The 20,374-nt window shown below is 38.8% G+C and overlaps 1 protein-coding gene across 9 annotated transcripts in view; it reads left to right on the top strand.

The window, feature by feature from the left end:
• The window catches only part of MAP3K4 (mitogen-activated protein kinase kinase kinase 4), a 112,986-nt gene that overhangs the window by 17,742 nt on the left and 74,870 nt on the right, over positions 1 to 20,374 (top strand). For 5 of the 9 annotated variants that reach the window (XM_045080075.1, XM_045080077.1, XM_045080079.1 and 2 more), the window contains exon 2: positions 17,773 to 17,972. In XM_045080075.1, coding sequence (XP_044936010.1) covers positions 17,773 to 17,972 — 200 coding nt within the window. The remainder of the gene's footprint in view (positions 1 to 17,772; positions 17,973 to 20,374) is intronic. The other 4 variants (XM_045080076.1, XM_045080078.1, XM_045080080.1 and 1 more) reach the window with 1 other exon arrangement.

The raw sequence follows: 20,374 nt of genomic DNA, 5'->3' as shown, positions 1-20,374 counted from the left end.
AAATTTATTGCTATTCACAGTTTCTTCAAGAAATGAACAGGTGAGGCAGCTCTTTCTGCTCATGGGTCCTGTCCCCATGCTTTAATAAAACCACCTTAAAAGAAAAAAATGAACAGGTGAGATAACCTTTCTTTGTATTAAGGTGCTGAAAGGTTGTACTAACCTTAAAGTATATACAGTTGAATTCAGGACTATCGAGAACATTGTGACTCTAAGTTATCAGAAAGGGCTCTAAGCAGGACTAGAATTTACATGGAGCATGAGAGAACTCTAGGAGTAGGGAATCTTGCTTTTATTATTTTTTTAAAAAACAGCTTTCTGCACATCAGGAAGTTTCTGGTTCACATTCGGGTGTCATTGCCCCCACCCCCACCCCAGCAACAACAAAAGCAGAAGCAGCAGAAGAGATAAAGGAACTTTATTGAGATAATAATTCATATACCATATAATTTGCCCATTTGAAGTGTCCAGATCAATTGGTTTAAATACATTCACAGTTGAACAAATCTGTGAATTATATGTGACCACCACCACAGTGAATTTTAGAGCATTTGAATCACCTCAGAAAGAAACCCTATACCCATTAGCTATTGCCACCTTCAAATCCCCATGCCTCCCAACCCTAAGTAACCATTAATCTGCTTTCTGTCTCTGTATATTTGCCTATTTTGAACATTTTATATAAACTGAATGATACAACACGTGGTCTTTTGTGACTGACTTCTGTCACGTAGCATCACGTTTTCAAGTTTCATCTATGTTGTACCATGTATCAGTCCTAATTCCTTTATGTGGCTGAAGAATATTCCCTGAAATGGATGTACTACATTTTGTTTATCCGTTCATCATTCCGTAGACATTGATTGGTTTCCACCTTTTGGCCATCATGAAATAATGCTGCCATAAACATTCATGTACAAGTGTTTGTGTGGACACATGTTTTCGTTTTTCTTGGATATAGACCTCAGTTTGGAAATTCTCCATCGAATGTGTTCCAGTCTGACTGTGCCATTGACATTCCCACCAGCAATGTATGAGAGTTCTGATTTCTTCACATCCTTGCCCACACTCGTAATTATTTGACTTGTTGTTAAGAACCCTATTAATTATGGGTGTCAAATGTTATCGTATGGTTTTGGTTTGCATTTTCCTAACGGTGGTGAGCATCTTTTTAGCCACTTATATATCTTCTTTGGAGAAGTGTCCATTTCAGCTCCTTTCTCCATTTTTAAATTGCCTTATCTTTTTTTTTTTTTTTTTTTTTTTTTTTTAGTTTTTAAAAGAAATTTATTAATTTGAGTCGGAGAGACAGAGAAAGAGAGCGAGCGCGGGCGTGAGCAGGAGAAAGAGGCAGAGGGAGAGAGAGAAGCAGCTTCCCTGTTGAGCTGGGAGCCATGACACAGGGCTGATCCTAGGACCGGGAGATCATGACCTGAGCGGAAGGCAGGTACTTAAGGATCTGAGCCACCCAGGTGCCCTGGCTTATCCGTCTTTTTATTATTGGGTTATAAGAGTTCTTTGTATATTCTTGATATGTCCCTTATCCAGTATATGATTGGCAAATATTTTCTCTCATTCTGTGGATTGTCTTTTTCACTTTCTTGATAGTGCCATCTAATGCACATTTTAAATTTTGATGAGGTCTAACTTATTTTATCCATTGTTGCTCATGCTTTTGAGTCACATCTAAGGACCCATTGCCAAATCTGAGGTCCTACAGATTTACCCCTATTTTTGCTCAAGGCTTTATAATTTTAGCTCTTACATTTAGGTCTTTGATCCATTTTGAATTGATTTTTGTAGTAGTGTGAGTTAAGGGTCCAACTTCATTCTTTAGTGTGTGGCAACCTGGTTATGTCAGCATCATTTGCTGTAAAGACTCTCTTTCCTCATTGAGTAGTCTAGGAACCTTTTCCAAAGTTATTTGACCGTAGGTCTAGGTGTATAGCTGGAGTCTCAGTTCTCCTCCATTGATCAGTGTATCTGCTGTATGGCACAACTGTACTGTCTTGATTGTTGTTAACCTTTACAGTAATTGGAACAGGGAATCAGGAAGGTGAGTCCTTCAACTTTAGTCTTTTCTAGGATTGTTTTGATTGTCTTTGTATTTTTAACCCCTTGTATCCCTGTTCCTAGAATAGTGTTTAGGATATAATAACTTTTAGTTAGCATTTATTGCGGGGATGGTTTAAAGTAACTAATTCAGCTTCAATTTAAGTATAAATTGTTATCTCTGAAAATAATTTTCCAACTCTAGCTAATACTTTTTCAGTGTATTTTATAAAATACCTTAGTTCCTTATTATTTCTATCTCTGTTAAGATTTTAGTAATGAAATATATTAGGGAGTATGTAGCTTTATGAAAGGTCCTGTATGCACTGAGAAAAGAATCATAGATGAGGAAAAAAAAATTAACAAAGGTATTAGTGTTACCAACACAATATTAAGCTATAAAGAAGTATTGAGACTCAATACATTTAAAATTACTCTTGCAGAAGAGGAATATATCTGAATTGAGTGGCTTCTTATCTTAAATTAATATATTAGAAATTTTGTTTGAATGATTCTAGCTAAGTCACACAGATTTAGTGGCATTTTGTTTCTCTTAATGATTTTTTTCCCCCTCAGCAGGAGAACTTAAGAGTAACAGAACTACTTACAGTTTTTCTGATGCACACCCATGAAAAACTGCCCAAAATGCTATATATTTGTTTGGTATTCTGGTACCATCTCTAATTGAGAAGATGTCATTTTTTCATAGATTTGTATATTAAGCGATAACAGTTTTATCTGTTAAATGTTAAGTTTTAGATATTTTATATTCCTTTTTAAAAATTAGGTCTACCAAGAATCTTTCTGATCTTACATAAATTATAGAAACTGAGACCTAGAACGTTTAAATTATTACAAAATAAAGGGTTGGATTTGATTATTTGTAAATGTTTTAACCTCCAAAATGAGGGAGTGTTTGCCTTTCTATATTTATCTTTGTTTATAAATAAAAATTTCCCTCTTTGTTTCCTAAAGTAACAGCTGTATGATTCTATCATAAAATACTTAGGTACATTATGGATTTAGTCACTTTGAAAGTCAAGTATTGCTTGACTTATATATATATTATATAAATATATATATATTTCCTTATATATATTATGGAGTCGATGGTGTATCATTTCATTATAACACTAAAATCCACAGAGCAATTTTTAAATTAATAATCTACAAAAATATTGTCTTTTAGTGGTATATAATAAACTATTTCTATTTTAAATAAACTTAAATGTGGAACAAGTGTTTTCAGACATTGGACAATAAGACTGTACCCAATTGTCATCCCTGAGACAAGGGAAACAAATTAAGTGAGTCCTGTAATTACCTTGTTTTTCTGACAACAGGTTGTTCCTGACTGGTGCAGGCAGGAAAATCCCAGGCAAAGCACAGTGGTCTTCTTGAATTGAGGGAGCAGATTGGAGTTCAGGGAGACTGAGGCAGTTGGAAATTGAGAGCAGAGTTCTGGAGAGGAAGGGGTGATATTGAAGAGAGCTCCAGAAATCTACCTCAGGCCCCTTTGAGTCTTTGAATACAAGATGTACTTGCATAGGGTAGAAAATGCAAGATTAAGCAAAGAGCCATGGGGGAACTATGAGCGGAAAGGTTCCCAGAACTCACATGGGACTTGGAAGCACTTGAATTCCCACTGGTTACAGTGGAGTTCATCTTGTGTTGATCACTTGGGACATGTAATGAGGATTTGGAAGATTCACATCTTAGTAGTGGGTCGACTGTTCTAGAGCGAAGGCACATCTAGAATTACCCTAAACAAGCTTGAAAACAAATCTTGAAAGGATAAAGTGGAATTGGAAATAATAGCTTGTTAAAAAAAAGAAAAAAAGGCCCAGTAGTCTTTAAAGGAAGACAGAAAAATCCAGATACTCAATCACATAGAATTATGTGGTTATTATGTCTAATATCCAACCAGAAATTACTAGACATGCCAGTAAGCCCTTAAAGATGACCCATAACCAGGAGAAGTAGTCACCCAATAGGAACTACCCCAGAAATTTAAAAAATGATAGAAGTAGAAGAAAGATTGTTAATATAGTTACAATTATATTCAGGCATTTAAAGGAGAACATGAACAATGGGGAAAAAAATAAAAGATATGAAAAATACCAAATGGAACTTGTGAAGGTGAAAAATACAATTTCTGAAGCGACAAATATACCAGATGGCATTTTCAACAGACTAGACGCTGTAGGAAAAAAATTACCGAACCTGTGAACCTAGCAATAGAAACTGTGCAAAATGTAGTACAGAGAGAACAAAGACCAGAGAAAATGCACAGAACAACAGTGACATGTAAGAGAATATTAAGCAGTTAGCATATGTGTAATTGGAGTTCCTGAAAGAAGAAAGAGGAAAAACTGGAAAAAAATGAAGAAATAATGACTGTAAATGTTTCAGATTTGATGAATACTATCAACCCATTGCTTTGAAAAAATCTGATGTGCCCCAGAAAGGATAAACATAAAGGCAACCATCACTGGAAAAAATCACTGCTTAAATCTCATGTTCTTCTATAGTTTCTACCCTTGTCAGTCTTACAACTTTATTCTTGTAGTTTTCTTCTGCTCTCACATTTCTAGTATTGTATTAAATGAAACATTCTCCTTTTCTCTCATTTACTGAACCATTGTATTCCATATTTACTTAGAATCTTTTTTTTTCCCCAAAAGGCTTTCCCTTTATTGTATTTAGTTATAGCTTTGATTATGAACCATTTAAGGATTTATTTATTCCTAAATTAGTTGTGTTACTAAAATAAATGTTAATTATTTTAATTAACCACTTTTGCAGGGAGTGTGGAGGATTGTGTTATCCTAAACCTAAAACAACAGTGTGTCACAAAAGATTGAAAATTAGTTTCTCATTTGGTTCACTTCATGACATTTATGTGATTGTTAAGTCAGTTTTGCGTAAAGCCAGTATTTGTGGTTGGGAGAGGATTTGTCTCTTCTTGGCTACTGTGGAAGTGACCTTGTAGCTTGACTGTTGATCTTGAATTAGTTATGCATCTAAAGCCTTTATCCTTTGAGTATATAATACATGTCAGGATGAGATTTTTTTGAGAAGAGAACCCTGCTAGATGTGTAGTAAATATTGTCTAGGCCATTGCTCTTTACATTTTTTGGGTCATAGATTGTGTTTGAGAATCCAATGATTAAATGTGGACTTTTGACTCCTCTCAAAAATGCACATAATAAAAATTTACATTCAGTTTCAGGGGAATCATACTCTGGTGATTGAGATATAAAATAGTATAGTTTTGAAATGGTAACTTTTTTTGCATTTCCTATATTTTTTGTACATGCTGCATTTAATTGTACACTGTGAGACATTTCTTTCTGAAACTGTAGGTGGTGTTTATTTTTGGCATACACAGGACTTTTAGACTCCACATTTCCAGTAAATTTCACGTTGGCCTTATGTATCCAACCACAGTTACCAATTATGTTCTCTTGAGTGAAGAAAGCTATATAATTAAAATAGGAGCTTTTATTTTTTTCTTCTAAAATTGTTTTAGACCCATTTAAATTTTTGCCTAGTTTACATTGTTTTTAATTAGAAGAAAGTTATATTTTTCACGAGACACCTTTGTGTGTGTGTACATCTTTAATTATATCTTTGGGGCTGGGTAGTGTTTTACTTCTTAGTTGTTAATGTGCCATTTCTAAGGATTTCATAGTCCCTTAGGGTGTTTTTGTCAGGTGAGCAATTCTTTTTCCTCTTTTGGCTCTCAACCATTGAATTGGTCTTGATTATTGAAATAGCGTAGACAGAATAACTGTTTAGGTTGATTTTAAGACTGAATAATTGAGAAGCCTGTAGTTGAAAAAGTCTGCGTAGTGCTGGAAAATTGTGCCTGTTTGCACACCTGTCTAGTAGTGTCCGGTGATGTGGTAGATACTTAAAAGAGAAAGGCAGGTCTGCTCGTGTCTTTCCCCTACTTAATGTCCTTCGTGGCTGCACGTTTTCTGTCCTTCGTGGCTGCACGGTTTCTGTCACGCTTTCTGTCAAAAGTCCACATGGTGTGATCTGCCGGCTGCCTGCTCCTGTGAGGGCTCCTGCCTACTCTGCCCACTCTGCTCCAGGTCGCCATGGCCTTGCAGTTTCCCCAGTGCACCCTGCATGCTCCTGCTCAGCTGCTTCTCCTCTCTGTCTTCCAGTTCGTGCCTTTAGAGCTTTCGAATCTCAGCTTCAGTGTTCCTTCTTCAGAGAGGTCGCCTTTGTCACTATCCTCAGTTCTCGAGGCTCGATCCTGTCTGCCGGTATGCTTGGTAATCTCCAGTGTTATCGAGTGTTATCCAGTGCACTTTTCGGACTTGTGTGTGTGTCCTTATGAGCTACATACCTAGCTCTTTGTATAGCCTGAAAGCTCTGGGAAGGCAGGAATGGTGACTGGTTCACGGATGTATTTTTCCTCACCTCTTAGCACAGCACTTGTCCAGGAGGGCCGTTGTTGAATGAGTGACATGGCTACTGTCCTGGAGGAGCTCAACACTTTGGGTTGCTGACACGCCTGCACACACAGTGAAGTGTGAAACAGTTAATGTATATTTTGAACTCCATCTAAATAGACCAATCACTACAACAAAGACCCAAGAAACAAAAAACCCAAAGTGAGTACAATAACATAATACACATCTACATTTTTCTGTTGACCTCTGTCTCCTCTCTTGCACAGAATTCTGTTCTGAATGAAAGAGGTTGCTAATTTCTTTCTTTTCTTTTCTTTTTTTAAGGTTATTTATGTATTTATTTGACAGAGAGAGGAATCACAAGTAGACAGAAGTAGGCAGAGAGGCAGGCAGAGAGATAGGGAGAAGCAGGCTCCCTGCTGAGCAGAGAGCCTGATGTGGGGCTCAATCCCAGGACCCTGGGATCATGACCTGAGCTGAAGGCAGAGACTTAACCCACTGAACCACCCAGGTGCCCCCAAAAGTTGCTAATTTCTAATGCTTATTCTCTAATTTAAAAGGCTTGTTTTTCTGTTCCTTTAGGGAGAAGTTTTATGCTCTTTTTTAGACATAAACACACATGGGTTTACACAGAATGAATGGAAACACTAGCCTGATCTGAAGAATGCTCTCTTAGAGGACTAGAATGTTGGTTTTTCACAGATTACTGGAGGTGATTCTTGGATGCGGTAGGGAAGGTAATCAGCTACCTGAGGATTTGAGTTCTACCTTTTATTTTATATGCAGAAATAGGGCAAGCAAAACCCTCACTTTTTCTTTTTTCATTTAAGTTGTTAAATCTTACTGTGTACAATTGTCACAACTAGTCAGTTGGTATCAACAGTCTTCTTTTGTTTTTTAAAGATTTTGTTTATTTAGTTGACAGAGGGAGATCACACATAGGCAGAGAGGCAGGCAGAGAGGAGGAAGCAGGCTCCCCGCTGAGCAGAGAACCCGATGTGGGGCTTGATCCCAGGACCCCGAGATCATGACCTGAGCTGAAGGCAGGGGCTTAACCCACTGCGCCACCCAGGTGCCCCTTGACGCATTATTTACTAAATTCTGTGCTTTACTCAGATTTTGTTCATTTTCCCCTAATGTCCTTTTCCTGGGTGACCCCATCCAGGGTGTCCCATCACATGTAGTCATGTCTGCTTAGCTGCCTCTTGGCAGTTACGGTTTCTCACTTTGTTTTTGGTGACTTTAATGGTTGTACGGAGTACTAATCTGGTGGTTTTTTTTTTTATCATGGTTTGACTGGAGTTCGGGTTTTGGGAGGATGACCACACAGATGAGGTGCCTTTCTCATCGTATCAGGGCAGATGTTCTCAACATGGCTGTTTAGTGTGCTGTTCACCTTGACTACCTGGCTGATGGCTGGAGTGTTTATTGGATTTCTCTACTGTACAGTTTGGTTTTTTCCTCTACTTTTCCATGTTCTACTCCTTGGAAGTGAGTCACTAAAAGTGAAGCCCACACTTAAGTGGTGGGGGGTTAAACTCCACCTCCTTGAGAGGAGAGTGTCTACATAAATTATTCTCATTTTTTTCTGTGTAGGAGATTGGTCTCTTCTCCCATTTCTTTTTTCTAGTAATTATTCATATCAATATGGACTCATGGATTCATGGTTATAGTTAGCTATAATTCTGTGTCTTTATTTTGTGACTCGAATTTTTCCAGCTTTGGCCAGTGGGAGCTCTGCTTCTGTGTCCTTCTGAAGTACTCCCATTTGGTTTGGTTTTTGCTTCTTGAGCACTTTGTCACTTTGTTTTGTTTTGTTTTTTGAGCACTTGCTGACACTAAAAGGTGCTCCAGGCTCATATTACATCTCCCCCTTGCCCCAGTCCTGGACCCAGACATTTCTCCACCTTTGGAGCATGGAGTTGGAAACCAAGATCTGCTCTCAGATAAATGAGCCTTTTCTTGTGCTGAAGTCGAAGCAGAGGTAAGAGATTTTATGTCCCAATTGTCCCAATTGCTTTCCTCGGTTTTCTTTGCATTTTACTTCAGTGAAAACCCTGGGAGAATAGATCAGTTGTCCCCGCAGGTGGGGTTCATCTTTTGAATGTGTGTATGTGTCACGGGGCATATTTATAGTTAACTATTTAAAAAAATCCAAATTAGAAAGAACCATAACTTGAGCTAAGGAGACTCAGAGCTAAGGAAACTCAGCTAAGGAGGCTCCTCTGCTTCCTACAGTCAGGAGCTCTTCAGTTACTTGATTTCTAAGAATGACGGAGTAATTCTTGACAGGAAATGTTTTTATTTTTTTTCCCCCTGAATTCAAATTAGAATAAGGGAATTAAAAAAAATGTTCTCAGTTATAAGAGTGGGTAGAGGGGCATCATAATTCTTTTGCTACCTTTGAAGTTTTAGACATTTTTTTAAAAGATTTTATTTATTTATTTGACAGAGAAATCACAAGTAGGTAGAGAGGCAGAGAGAAAGGAGGGAAGCAGGCTCTCTGCTTAGCAGAGAGCCCGATGCGGGGCTCGATCCCAGAACCCTGGGATCATGACCCGAGCTGAAGGCAGAGGCTTTAACCCACTGAGCCACCCAGGCGCCCCTAGATATTTTTCTTGTTTCTCTTTAAACTCTATAATGTTTTGCATGCACTTGGCATAGGAGAGGACCTTTTGCTGATTTCCTCCCAGCTTTGATCCAGTTTTTCTTCTTCCAACTTTTCCTGTTTATGCCCCGTAGTTCTCTTTGGTTAAGCCTAAAACAACTTTTTGAATGAATTAGCACTTTTATTTTATGGTACTTTCTTTTAATTTTTTTTTCATTGGGATTTCATCATTAAATGCGTTCACAGCAAGACGGATGTGTGCTTATCTTCACTTCTTGTGTTGGAAGGGCATCGTCCCGTCTGTGCCCCCTGCATCATCCCCTGTAGAACCTGTTGTACTGCTGGAAGGCCCCAAATAGGTGCATCTCAGAAGGGCTTTTGTTCCATTGTGGTTGTCTCCTTGCTGATCTGTATACATAGTAAGTAGTGTTGATTTGCAGAGTTTTGGAAAAATGAGGTAGGTATAGAAGTACTCAGCATATTTTAGGAGCCACCAGAATTGGTAAAAATAAGAAAGTACTCCTAAAATTGTCTTATTCTTTGCCCTCTTGTTTTTTAAGTCTTCAACTCTTTGTAGCAAAATTGTAGAAATAACAGGGATAATCACATTCATCTTTTCATCTGTAACATGACTCCTGTGTGTTTAGATTTTTTTTTTAAATTTATTTATTGGACAGACAGAGATCACAAGTAGGCAGAGAGGCAGGCAGAGAGAGAGGAGGAGGGAGGCTCCCCGCTGAGCAGAGAGCCTGCCGTGGGGCTTGATCCCAGAACCCTGGGATCATGACCTGAGCCGAAGGCCTCAGAGGCTTTAACCTACTGAGCCACCAAGGCGCCCCACTCTTGTGTGTTTAAATACCTCGTGTGTTTAAAATACACTCCTGTGTGTTTAAGTACTCTAGGTATTTAAATATCTCTTTGTCTGTCTTTCGTTTTTTCTTTCTCTCTCTGTCTGTTTCTCTCTTCTTTTGGTTCTATTTCTTTTTGAGTAGTCTTCTGTTTAACCAGAGGGAAAGATGATAATATGAAGTCTTTAAAGCTTTGTTGCATTTATTTGTGTGGTTTGATAAGACTTTATTTTATGAAAGCTTTCATCTGAAAATATTTTTTAAATTATATATATATGTGTTTTTAATCTTTCTGTGTTGTTTTTTGTTCTACGTAGCTTAGGACTGATAAAATATGCCTTGTGTAAATCTGTGAGTGACGCAAAAGACTTTTGCTAGGAGATCTGAGTCAGGCAGACCTTATCCATGCAACTGCCTAACCCTTTCTAAGACCTGACCCTGTCGATTTCTTCTATTAAAACATATTTACTGATGCTCCCAGCATCATGAATGCTTATGGCTAATAGGCTACTCTGTAGAATACCTGTGACTCTCTGTTTCCACCAGTTGAAATATATGCTTATCAGTAGTTCCTTGTTTGTTCCTAAATCTGTGTAGGTCTGTTGTATGTTTAGTTACTGCATAGTTCAGTAAACTCTTACACAAATCTATGAAATGTGAATGCAAAAGAGAATTGTGGTTTCTATATCAATGGAATGGCAGCGCTTCGGAAAGTCTCAGGATGGGTCACAAAAAGAAAAGTGTTGTCAAATTTCTGTTAACATTTAGGAAGAAACATCATGAAAATCCAGAAAAACTGTCCCACAAAAGTCTTTAGATTCTTGTTCTGTTTTGAAGAAATAGAGTGTAGATCACAGGTACCGCACGCGGTTGTGGTGTATATGACTCATGCCTTCTTTCAGGGAACCACACTTTGGGGCAAGGCTTTGACTCTCATCAAAGCGGTGATGGGTTTAATCTCATTCGTGGACTCAAAGTGAAAGTAAATGTTTAAGTTTTAAATGTGTGGTAGTTATCTATTATAATTTAACAAGCCATACCGAAGCTTAATGGCTTAAAGTAAAAACCATTTATTATCTGTTAAAGTACTGAGTAGTTCTGCTTCTCATGGTGTTGGCTTGGGTTCAGGGACAGCTGGAAGATCCAAAATAGCCTCACTCACAACACTCACAAGCTAGCAAGTTGGTGCTGGCTGTTAGCTGGAAGCTCAGCGAGACTTTGACCTCCCTAGTTCTCCTTCGGGCAGCCTCTCTGCCTGGCTGGCCTGGGCTTCGAAGACCCTGGCAGTCTCAGGGTAGCTGGGCTTCTTCCCTGGTGGCTAGCTTCCCCTCAAGTTCCCAGCTATAACTGGTCCAGCGTCACTTGGACTACATCTCATTCGTTAACGCAGGCACAGGGTCCCTCCTGATCAGGAGGAGGTGATTATAGGAAGGTGGGAATCCTGGGAGGCCATCAAAGTGACAGCCACCAGAGACGTTTCAGTTTTTTAAGTGTGCATGTTTCATTTTTAATGCTTTCGATATGTATTTTTAAAATTAACTGGCTGACCGCAGGTTCCAGTGACGTTTGATAAGAAGGCTTGTAATAAATGAAAGTGTTTGCAAGCAAACTTACTTATAGTAATTTGATTAAGACTTGTATGTTCACTAATTAGAGTGGGGACGTAAGAATTTCAGCCCATGTGAATCTGATTCTAAAACCATTATTCCTGGGACGCCTGGGTGGCTCAGTTGGTTAAGCAGCTGCCTTCGGCTCAGGTCATGATCCCAGCGTCCTGGGATCGAGTCCCACATCGGGCTCCTTGCTCAACGGGGAGCCTGCTTCTCCCTCTGCCTCTGCCTGCCATTCTGTCTGCCTGTGCTCTCTCTCTCTGATAAATAAATAAAATCTTTAAAACCATTATTCCTTACGCTTTACTCCATTGCAGCTGTTTGGGATAGTAGATAGTTCTCTTGGCACCTAGGGTTATAGTACCACAATAACATTATTAGCAGAAATCAACCATTGTTTTATTCTTGCAGCCTTTAAAAAATTACATTCTTCAAATAATTGTGATTGCATTTTAATAGAGTTTAGGTAATGATTAAGTCTAATGTATCAAAGATAATATTATTTACCTCACAAACTCACTTATTCAGCAGATAGTAATGGGCACATAGTGTGCACCAGGCACTGTTCTAGACAGCTGAGAAACAGTGGTAAAACGACAGATGAGGTCCCCACCCTCACAGAACTTTGGGTCTGGTTGAGGTGGTGCATAGTTCTTGTTCATTTCCATGGCACATCTTTTTTTTTTTTTTTTTTTTAATCTACTTCTGTTAAAAAAAAAGATAATTTTTAGTTAAAAAGAAAAAGTCTGTCTGTCTTGAAAACTAAGTAGGTTTTCAAGGTTTTGTACTCTGAATCAATGAAGAAGTGAACTAGCAAATGTCGGATGGGTTTGAGGTTTGACGACAGTTTACTTGGAGGTTAGCTGATGAATGTTCAATGAGAGGCTGCCGATATAGATCAACTAACTTATTAATTGGCTCTTCCAGTATGAACCAACCATGCAACCTCAAATTTAGCTTAGCTCCTTTTGATGTATACCACGGGCCAAGCAAACTATACAAGCTCTTTAAAAAGGAAACCTAGAAAATCTATCGTCTCTGCCTCCTCCTGCCCTCCTCTTCCCTCAGCAGCAGAGGTCTTCCTCGCATCATTATTTAATAGAGAATAGGTTATTGAGGAGGTGGATGAAGGTGGCGGAGAGGACCTCACACAGGTGAGGACTGTACTTCATAAGTGACTAAAATATCTTATTTCTAAAGACTTTGCTAAAGAACTTCTAATGAAGGTGGTTTTTTTTTTTGTTTTTTTTTTTTTTTTTTTTTAAGGGCTTTTGCAAAACCACATATTTTTGAGCTCCTGTAATCCAACTTCATTATTTCATAGTTGAACTATTCAGGCACCATATGGCTTACCTGCTGTGTCAGAGCAGAACTGTGTAACCTGAGGTTACTTGAATTTTTGTCTTGTCTGCCACACATTTTCCATTGAAAAATGACCCCCCCCCCACCTTCAGTTGAGTTCAAGACATACATTTGTTAGACCAGGTTCTATGTCAAGTGAATAGTACTTCAGTAAAGTTTTATGTTAAAAGAGCGAGACATTGTTTTATGTGACTGTTAGAAGTTTAGCACTAGAAAGAAATTTCACATTTCTGTGTTTTTCAGCACAAATAAGGCCAGTGTTTCAGGGCAATTGATGTAGACCTTGTACTACTTTCCTTATCCAAAATAATTGGTACCCAGGAAATATTCTGAACTAGTCAGCTGACCACATTAGCTCATCTCACATGAGCTAATACAAAAATGAGGTTTTGGATGGTTTTAGTTAATTGAAATGATGCAGGTTCTTTTGAACTTACCACTCGTGCTTATATTCCTAGATTTTATGTATAGATTTTTTTTCTTTTACGGAAAAAAAGAGAAAGTTTTGCTTAATTTTCCTTCCCACTCCCTATTACATTATTGCTTCTAGGTTAAGACTCCCCTAACTAAATTGTTTTTCTCTGGCTCCTTTTATGATTTTTCTCTTCGTTATTGGTTTTCAGCAATTTGATTATGATATGCAGTTTGTGGAGCTTCTTGGATCTGTGAACTTTCAGTTTACTTCAGATTTGGAAAATTTTCAGCCCTTAATTTGTAGATTTTTTCAGTGCCTCCCTTTTTTCATTTTGGATTCTAATAACATGTGTTATACTGCTTGATACTGTCCCACAGATAACTGATGCTCTGTTCTTCTTTTCTTTATTTTTTCCTTAATCTTTTCCTAATTCATGTTGGATAGTTTTTTGTTGCTGTGTCTTCAAGTTCACAGATCTTTTCTTCTGCTGTGTCTCATCTGCTTTTAAATCCCACCCAGAGTATTTTTCATTTCAGATACAGTGTTCATCTTTGCAAGCTCTGCTTGAGTAATTTCTGGTCACTTATTGATCTTTTTCCCTTGTTTGGGTCATAGTTTCCTTGGTAATTTTTGGTAGGTTGGCAGACATTGTGAGTGTTATTTACTGAATGCTAGACTTTATTTTAATTTCTTTAAATATTTTTGGGCTTTGTACTGACATGTGTTAAGTTACTAAGTTAATTGGATGGAATGAATTAACATTTCCAATAAGTGTGAATAGCATCTTGGTGGAGTTAAGTAAATCTTAAGAAAGTATTAAATGCATAACTTCGCCTTTATATAATGTCTGTTCTAAAGTTCATTTTAATCTTGAGTTATATAATATCTGGCAGCCCCATATGGCATTTTTTCTACCTTGTTTTCTATGTGGTATAATGATTAAAGAGTGAGGAAATATACTGTTTTATCTTATTTTAATGCATTGTTTATGACAGTATTCCTCTTTGCTTCCATGTGATTCTTGATATTTGCTGTTAGGATAATTAAATAATTTGGAAATACTCTGAAATCAGTAGTGTTTATTGTATCTGTGTGAGGGTATAAAGACTTTGTTTTATGATGGGTGCAGGCTTAAAAACAGATATTCAGCTTCTGTGTAAGTATTACAGGGACTTAGTCTTCTACTTTTATTTGGAGAGTGCAGCCAAATGAAATTTTCCGTGTGTAGAGAATAACTTGTCCATAGTTGGATGACAGCACAACAGAAATATTTTTTCTGTTTCCCCAAATTAAATTTTTACATAAAAGCTAATGTTTTTATTAGGTGTGCTTTTTTGACTTGTTTTATCTCTTACAGCACCAGACTTATTTCCATCATATGTAGATTAAGACAGGGGTACTCACTTGAAAAATAAATGTCATGGCCTGACCTTAGTTTGGGGGCCTGCCATTGGAGACTTGGCTCACTTAAGTTTGGACGTCTTCAGTCCCCCTTCAGAAAATCCTCCTCCACTTTTCCTTGCATTTGATTAATTTATTCATCTACCCACGACTGCTAGATACTAATGAAACATACCATTTTATGTGCCTGTTTTATATTTTAATGTTTTCCACACAGCCGTTTATTTCCATTGTTTAGTTTTGATTATTTTGAATATTCACAACTGAATTTACTGAAGTAGTTAGAATCTTGATTTTACAAATTAGATATTAGTCTTTTTCTTAGTTTTAGAAAGATTATGTCAGGTATGCAGTCACTTGTCTACTAAAGCTGTGACTTAGCCTTAGGTCTTCTGTCTGCTGAGTTCACTTCTCTCCTCACTACAGAGAGCGTGTTTTCAATGAGGTCTTGTTTATTCCTTTATCTGACTCTGTTTTTCTCTTTAGCCTGCTATTCCATGCTGTCTGGCCTTGATGGATGGAACTGGCTAGATGTTTGCGCCTTAGTGGGTTTTTTTTTTTTTTTTTAAGATTTTATTTATTTATTTGACAGAGAGAGAGAGAGAGAGGGATCACAAGTAGGCAGGCAGAGAGAAAAGGAGGGGAAGCAGATTCCCTGCTGAGCTGAGAGCCCTATGCGGGGTGATGTGCGGTGAAGTGGGGCTCACTGAGGGACGATGTGGGGCTCAATCCCAGGGCTCTGAGACCATGACCTGAGCCCAAGGCAGAGGCTTAGCCCACTGAGCCACCGAGGTGCCCCTACGCCTTAGTTTTGTAGTGATTACCATCCTACTATATGAAATATATTATTGTGCTAAGCAACACTGAGTGGTTTTGAACGCTATCCTAGAAACTTTGAGATACAAAAGTAATGAAATACATTGTCTTTCCTTATCATGGACTTTATCCTTGTGGGGAAGAAAAAAGTTATAGAATTTAACTTGAAAGAATTTAAAAGATGCTACAAATGTTAAAATGGTCTCCAGTTCTATACCATGCTGAACTCAGAGATACACTTCTTTCTCTCTCTTTTTTAAAGGTTTTAATTTCAATTTTAATTTTAATTTTTTTTTTTTTAAGATTTTTATTTTTAAGTAAGCGCTGTGCCCAACCTGGGGCTTGAACTCACAATGAGATCAAGAGTCAAATGCTTTACTGACTAAGCCGGCCTGGTACCCCCACTCTTAATGTTAAGCAGATGAGTTCCTTAATGTTAAGCAGGAACTCAGGTGCTTTCGTGGGTTGCAGATGGGTCTGGTGACTTCCAAGGCTTAGAATAGGAAGAGTAGCCATCATTGAGTGAACCCTCAATCTATATTACCCTTTTGTTAAGCCTGCATTATTGAATTTAATCCTCATTGGAGTCTAAGTATTACCCTTGCTTTGTAAATGTGCAATGTGAAGATTTTAAATAATTTGGCTAAGGTCCGCATAACTAATAGCCAGCACAGTCAGGATTTGAACCGAAGTCCCTCAGACCACAAAATGTGCAGTAATCATTCCAAAACTGCTAGTAAGCACTACAATCCGGGGAGATGAGATTAGCATCCTTGTCCTGCATAGCCATGCCTTCTCATCAGTTGAATCAGCTGTTTCACAGTGAGTGTGGAAGAAGTGGATGTTGGGAAATTCAAGTTCATCTGGAAGTTGTATTATTTGTTGTATGACTCTGTGATACTTCAGTTATGTAGTTAGCCTAAGGGAATACATATATTTAAAACTTATTTTTAACTTTGCTCACAGTTTTATTTGTTGTAGTTAGCTTTCAGGGCATGTCATTTGTATGTCTTTATGTGTGGGTACACAGTATTCATAGTGGCTAGAGTAGTCTTGTCTGGTTAAATCAGTTTTGACCTGTCCGAGGAATTCTTTATGGATTTCAGTGCTATAAATTTATATAATTCTGCAGCATTTTTATTTTTTGGAAGTTTGTTTTCTAAAGTTTTGTCAGTGTAATTCAATAAAATGGTGTCATCTATTTTAGAGTGGTTTTTCTTTTTCTATCTTGATTTTTATAATAACTTTGATTTTTATATCAGGGTAAAAGTTACCAGGAAGAACACTAGTTATACCTTGGATATAGTTTGGAGTTACCTTTGTAAAATATGAAGTGTATTTTAGAAAGAATATTCATAACGGGCCAGACTGTGACATATATTTAAAAGGAACTTCATGACTGATTCCTTCTAGTTTGCCAGGATTGTATATGTTCTGTTTGTATCAATAAGTTTTTTGTTGTTGTTAGCTTCGCAAAGATCGAACTATATCAAAATACTGATATTACTTGAGAAGTTGGCTGGGGATAGACAATTGGAAAGAAGCATTGCCAGAGAACAAGTTGAGAGTTGTGTTTTGAAGGTGAAGACAAACAAATTCCTTTCTCTTATTCTACCGTGTCCTTCTCCTGCACCAGCCCCCCCCCCCCCCCCCCACCGCCAAGCTCTGCCCTGTAGTGGCTCGCAGAGAACATAGAAACACTGACCTGCCCTATGTTGTCAGAAGCCTCTCGGATCACAGGAGAGCGCCCCATGCTTCCTGCTGTGTGTGCTTTGAAGAGCGGAAGCGCGGCCCTGAGGGCCAGGGCAGGGCTGAACTTGCCCACTCATCCCTGAGCCTCCGGGGCCAGCACAAAGCTACATGCTTCCGTCTCTCCCAGTTGTGTCTTCTGGTCCTTTGCTCTCCTTTTCCTCAGTCTGTAAGTTTTTAGGTTTAAACTCATTTATGTCAGAATTCTGTAAACACCAGAAGCTGCATACCAGCTCTGCCCTTGTGACACTCAGATGGTCTGGGGCCAGAGCAGAAGTTGTCACAGACATCCCTGCCTTTGGGCAAAAAAGTTCTCCTTGTCAGTTCCACAAGTACAGATAGAGGAGAAAGACCACATTGCTGAGGATGAGACGAAGCCGTAGAAAAGTTTTACAAGGAGTTCTTAAAAGAAGTTTCAAGAAGTTTAAATTTGAGTTCACTTACAGCATTACTGAATATTTTCTCTGCTCTCTGTCTTTCATAGGCCAGAGTGCACATTGGGAGATTCAGCTTGCAGGAATTCTGAGTCTGATGCAGAGGACTTTTCAGATGAAACCAACACGGAGAACCTTTATGGCACCTCTCCCCCCAGCACACCTCGGCAGATGAAACGCATGTCCATCAAGCACCAGAGGAATAGCGTAGGGAAGCCTGCCGGTCGAGCTGGTGTGAAAGGTGAGTCTGGTACTTACAAAGATACACAGGCCTGGCACTTGCAGTGCATAATCTGTGTAACATGTAACTACTGATTGATCCTTTCTATGACAATGTTTTTCCTTTTTTATTAAATTTGATTTTAATGCTGCTTTTAAATTTTACTTCTTAATTTTTGAATTACTGCCATTAGCAGTATTGTTAATAAAGGAGAAAATCATCTACCAGAGATAGAAAGGTTTGTCCTGTGTAATTGCTAAAGCTGGTGGCATGTATTCTGTTTGGTCAGTAGAAGAGCCCAAGCATGCCTGAATCCGTGCACTCATCGAAGACGGCTGCTGATACAGGAGTGAGGTGCCTTTTAAAAATTCTTTGCATCTCTAGCTTTTGTCTTCCAGATGTGATGTACTGGGCAGTTTGGGAGAGGCAGGGCCGGGCTTCCCTCACCAGCCTGTGACCTGTGCTCTCTGGCAGTGGCCCTGAAGCTGCCCTAAGTGTGCACAGCCCACCTGCTTGCTAACAGTGCCTGGACAGTACCGTGCACCACGGACAGTACTTGTGTTCTACTTTTCTCTTTGTTTGACGTCTCAGAGCCCAGATAATGTTCTGTTCCTAGAAGCTGGGAGTGTTTTCTGTTTTCATTTCATACTTCCTCCAACATGTCACAGCTGTTCTTTTCTGAGGTGCATAAATCAAATCATGCTGACCTGCTGCCTCCTTGTTCCCTCCGTCTGGCTTAGATCCTCAGGTCACTGAAGCCTGATGGTTTTAGGATTCCCCTATTAATTTCAGCGAGCCACTTGTCCTAAAACTGATCTCGGAGCTTTTTGGAATTCATTCATCTCTTTCTGCATAAAATACAGATTTTATTCTTCATCTTATCTGAGAAGTTTCCCTATCACAGGCGCTCCCTTATGGACATCAAGTGTATGCCCATTTCTCTCTTTCCTTGGCCCACGCTCTCCCTTTCTGTTTGGCCACGTCCCCTTCCCACACATGTCTTCCACATGTTAGCCTCTTGTGGTTGTAGGTGGCCAGTTCACTCTGTGTCCCTGTTGTAGCCCTTCCTCAAGAAAGAAGGCAGTCAAGAGAAATCGATTCTGTTATATTTATTTGCTTGGGTAAAATCTTGACCCAGGAAGAAATCCTAAGCAGTAATAGTCTTTCTTTTTCACAGGGAAGGTGATTTTTTTGCCTTCATTTTTTATTTTAAGTTTAAAAATTTTCAGGTTAGTCAATTGTTTATTATTAAAGATTTTATTTATTTTAGAGAGACAGAGTGCATGCACAGGTGGGGGGAGGAGCAGATGGAGAGGGACAAACCGACTCCATGCTGAGTGTGGAGCCCATCGTGGGGCCTGGTTCCACTCCTGTGATCATGACCTGAGCCAAAGTCAAGAGTCAGATGCTCAATCAACCGAGCCTCCCAGATGCCCCAGGATTTTTTTTATTTTTATGTAATCTCTGTACCCAAAGTGGGGCTCAAACTTAAAATCCCAAGATCGAGAGTCAGATTCTCAACTGACTGAGGCAGCCAGGTGCCCTAATTCTTTACTTTATTTGCACTAGGATATTAACCTGTGACCTGTACTTAACTACCCCAAGAAATTAATAGCTTTCTATTGCAATTTATCATCTTTAAAACCAATCTTTATTCATTTTTTCAAGGATGACTGTAGAAGCGCCTTATCTAAAACAAGTGTCACTGAAGTAGCATCTAAAGAATCACTGTTAGTTAATACAGACTCTCTTTGAGCTGGTAAAACTGAAACGATGCCAGTAGCACATCTGCTTTTTCTTTACCTGATGGTCCATACTATTTCAGAATAGGAGTTGAGGGTGTAATTCTCATATCTTATAGATTGAGAAACTGAGGTCTAGGTTTTTTAAAGTAACTTGAGGCCAGAAGGCTTGAGATGGGGACAGGACTGTTTTTAGAAATAGTTCTCCTGGGGCTTGATTTGGACTTTTTACCAGTATAAGCAGCAGATACTAAGCTTACCTGAAGAGTTAACTGTACTGTCTCTCACTAATCAGAAATCCAGTCACTAGATTTTTAAAAAAATATTTATTTATTTCTGGGACGCCTGGGTGGCTCAATTGGTTAAGCTGCTGCCTTTGGCTCAGGTCATGATCCCAGGGTTCTAGGATCGAGTCCCACATTGGGTTCTCTGCTTGGCAGGGAGCCTGCTTCTCTCGCTGCCTCTGCCTGCCATGCTGCCTGTTTGTGTGTACTCTCACTGTCTGTCAAATAAATAAATAAAATCTTTAAAAAACATATTTATTTGACAGAGAGAGAGAGCGCGTGCACGTGTCTACATGGGAGTGGAGAGGATCACAGGGAGAGGGAGAGAGAAATGCAAGCAGACGCTGTGCTGAGTGCAGAGCCTGGATGTGAGGCTTCATCTTAGGACCCTGAGATCACTACTGAG

Source organism: Mustela putorius, unplaced genomic scaffold (assembly GCF_011764305.1).
Source record: "Mustela putorius furo isolate JIRA1106 unplaced genomic scaffold, ASM1176430v1.1 tig00000450_pilon_pilon_pilon, whole genome shotgun sequence".
NCBI lineage: Eukaryota > Metazoa > Chordata > Mammalia > Carnivora > Mustelidae > Mustela > Mustela putorius.
Note: the sequence above shows the minus strand (reverse complement) of the source record. Positions and strands in the feature narration are given on the sequence as shown.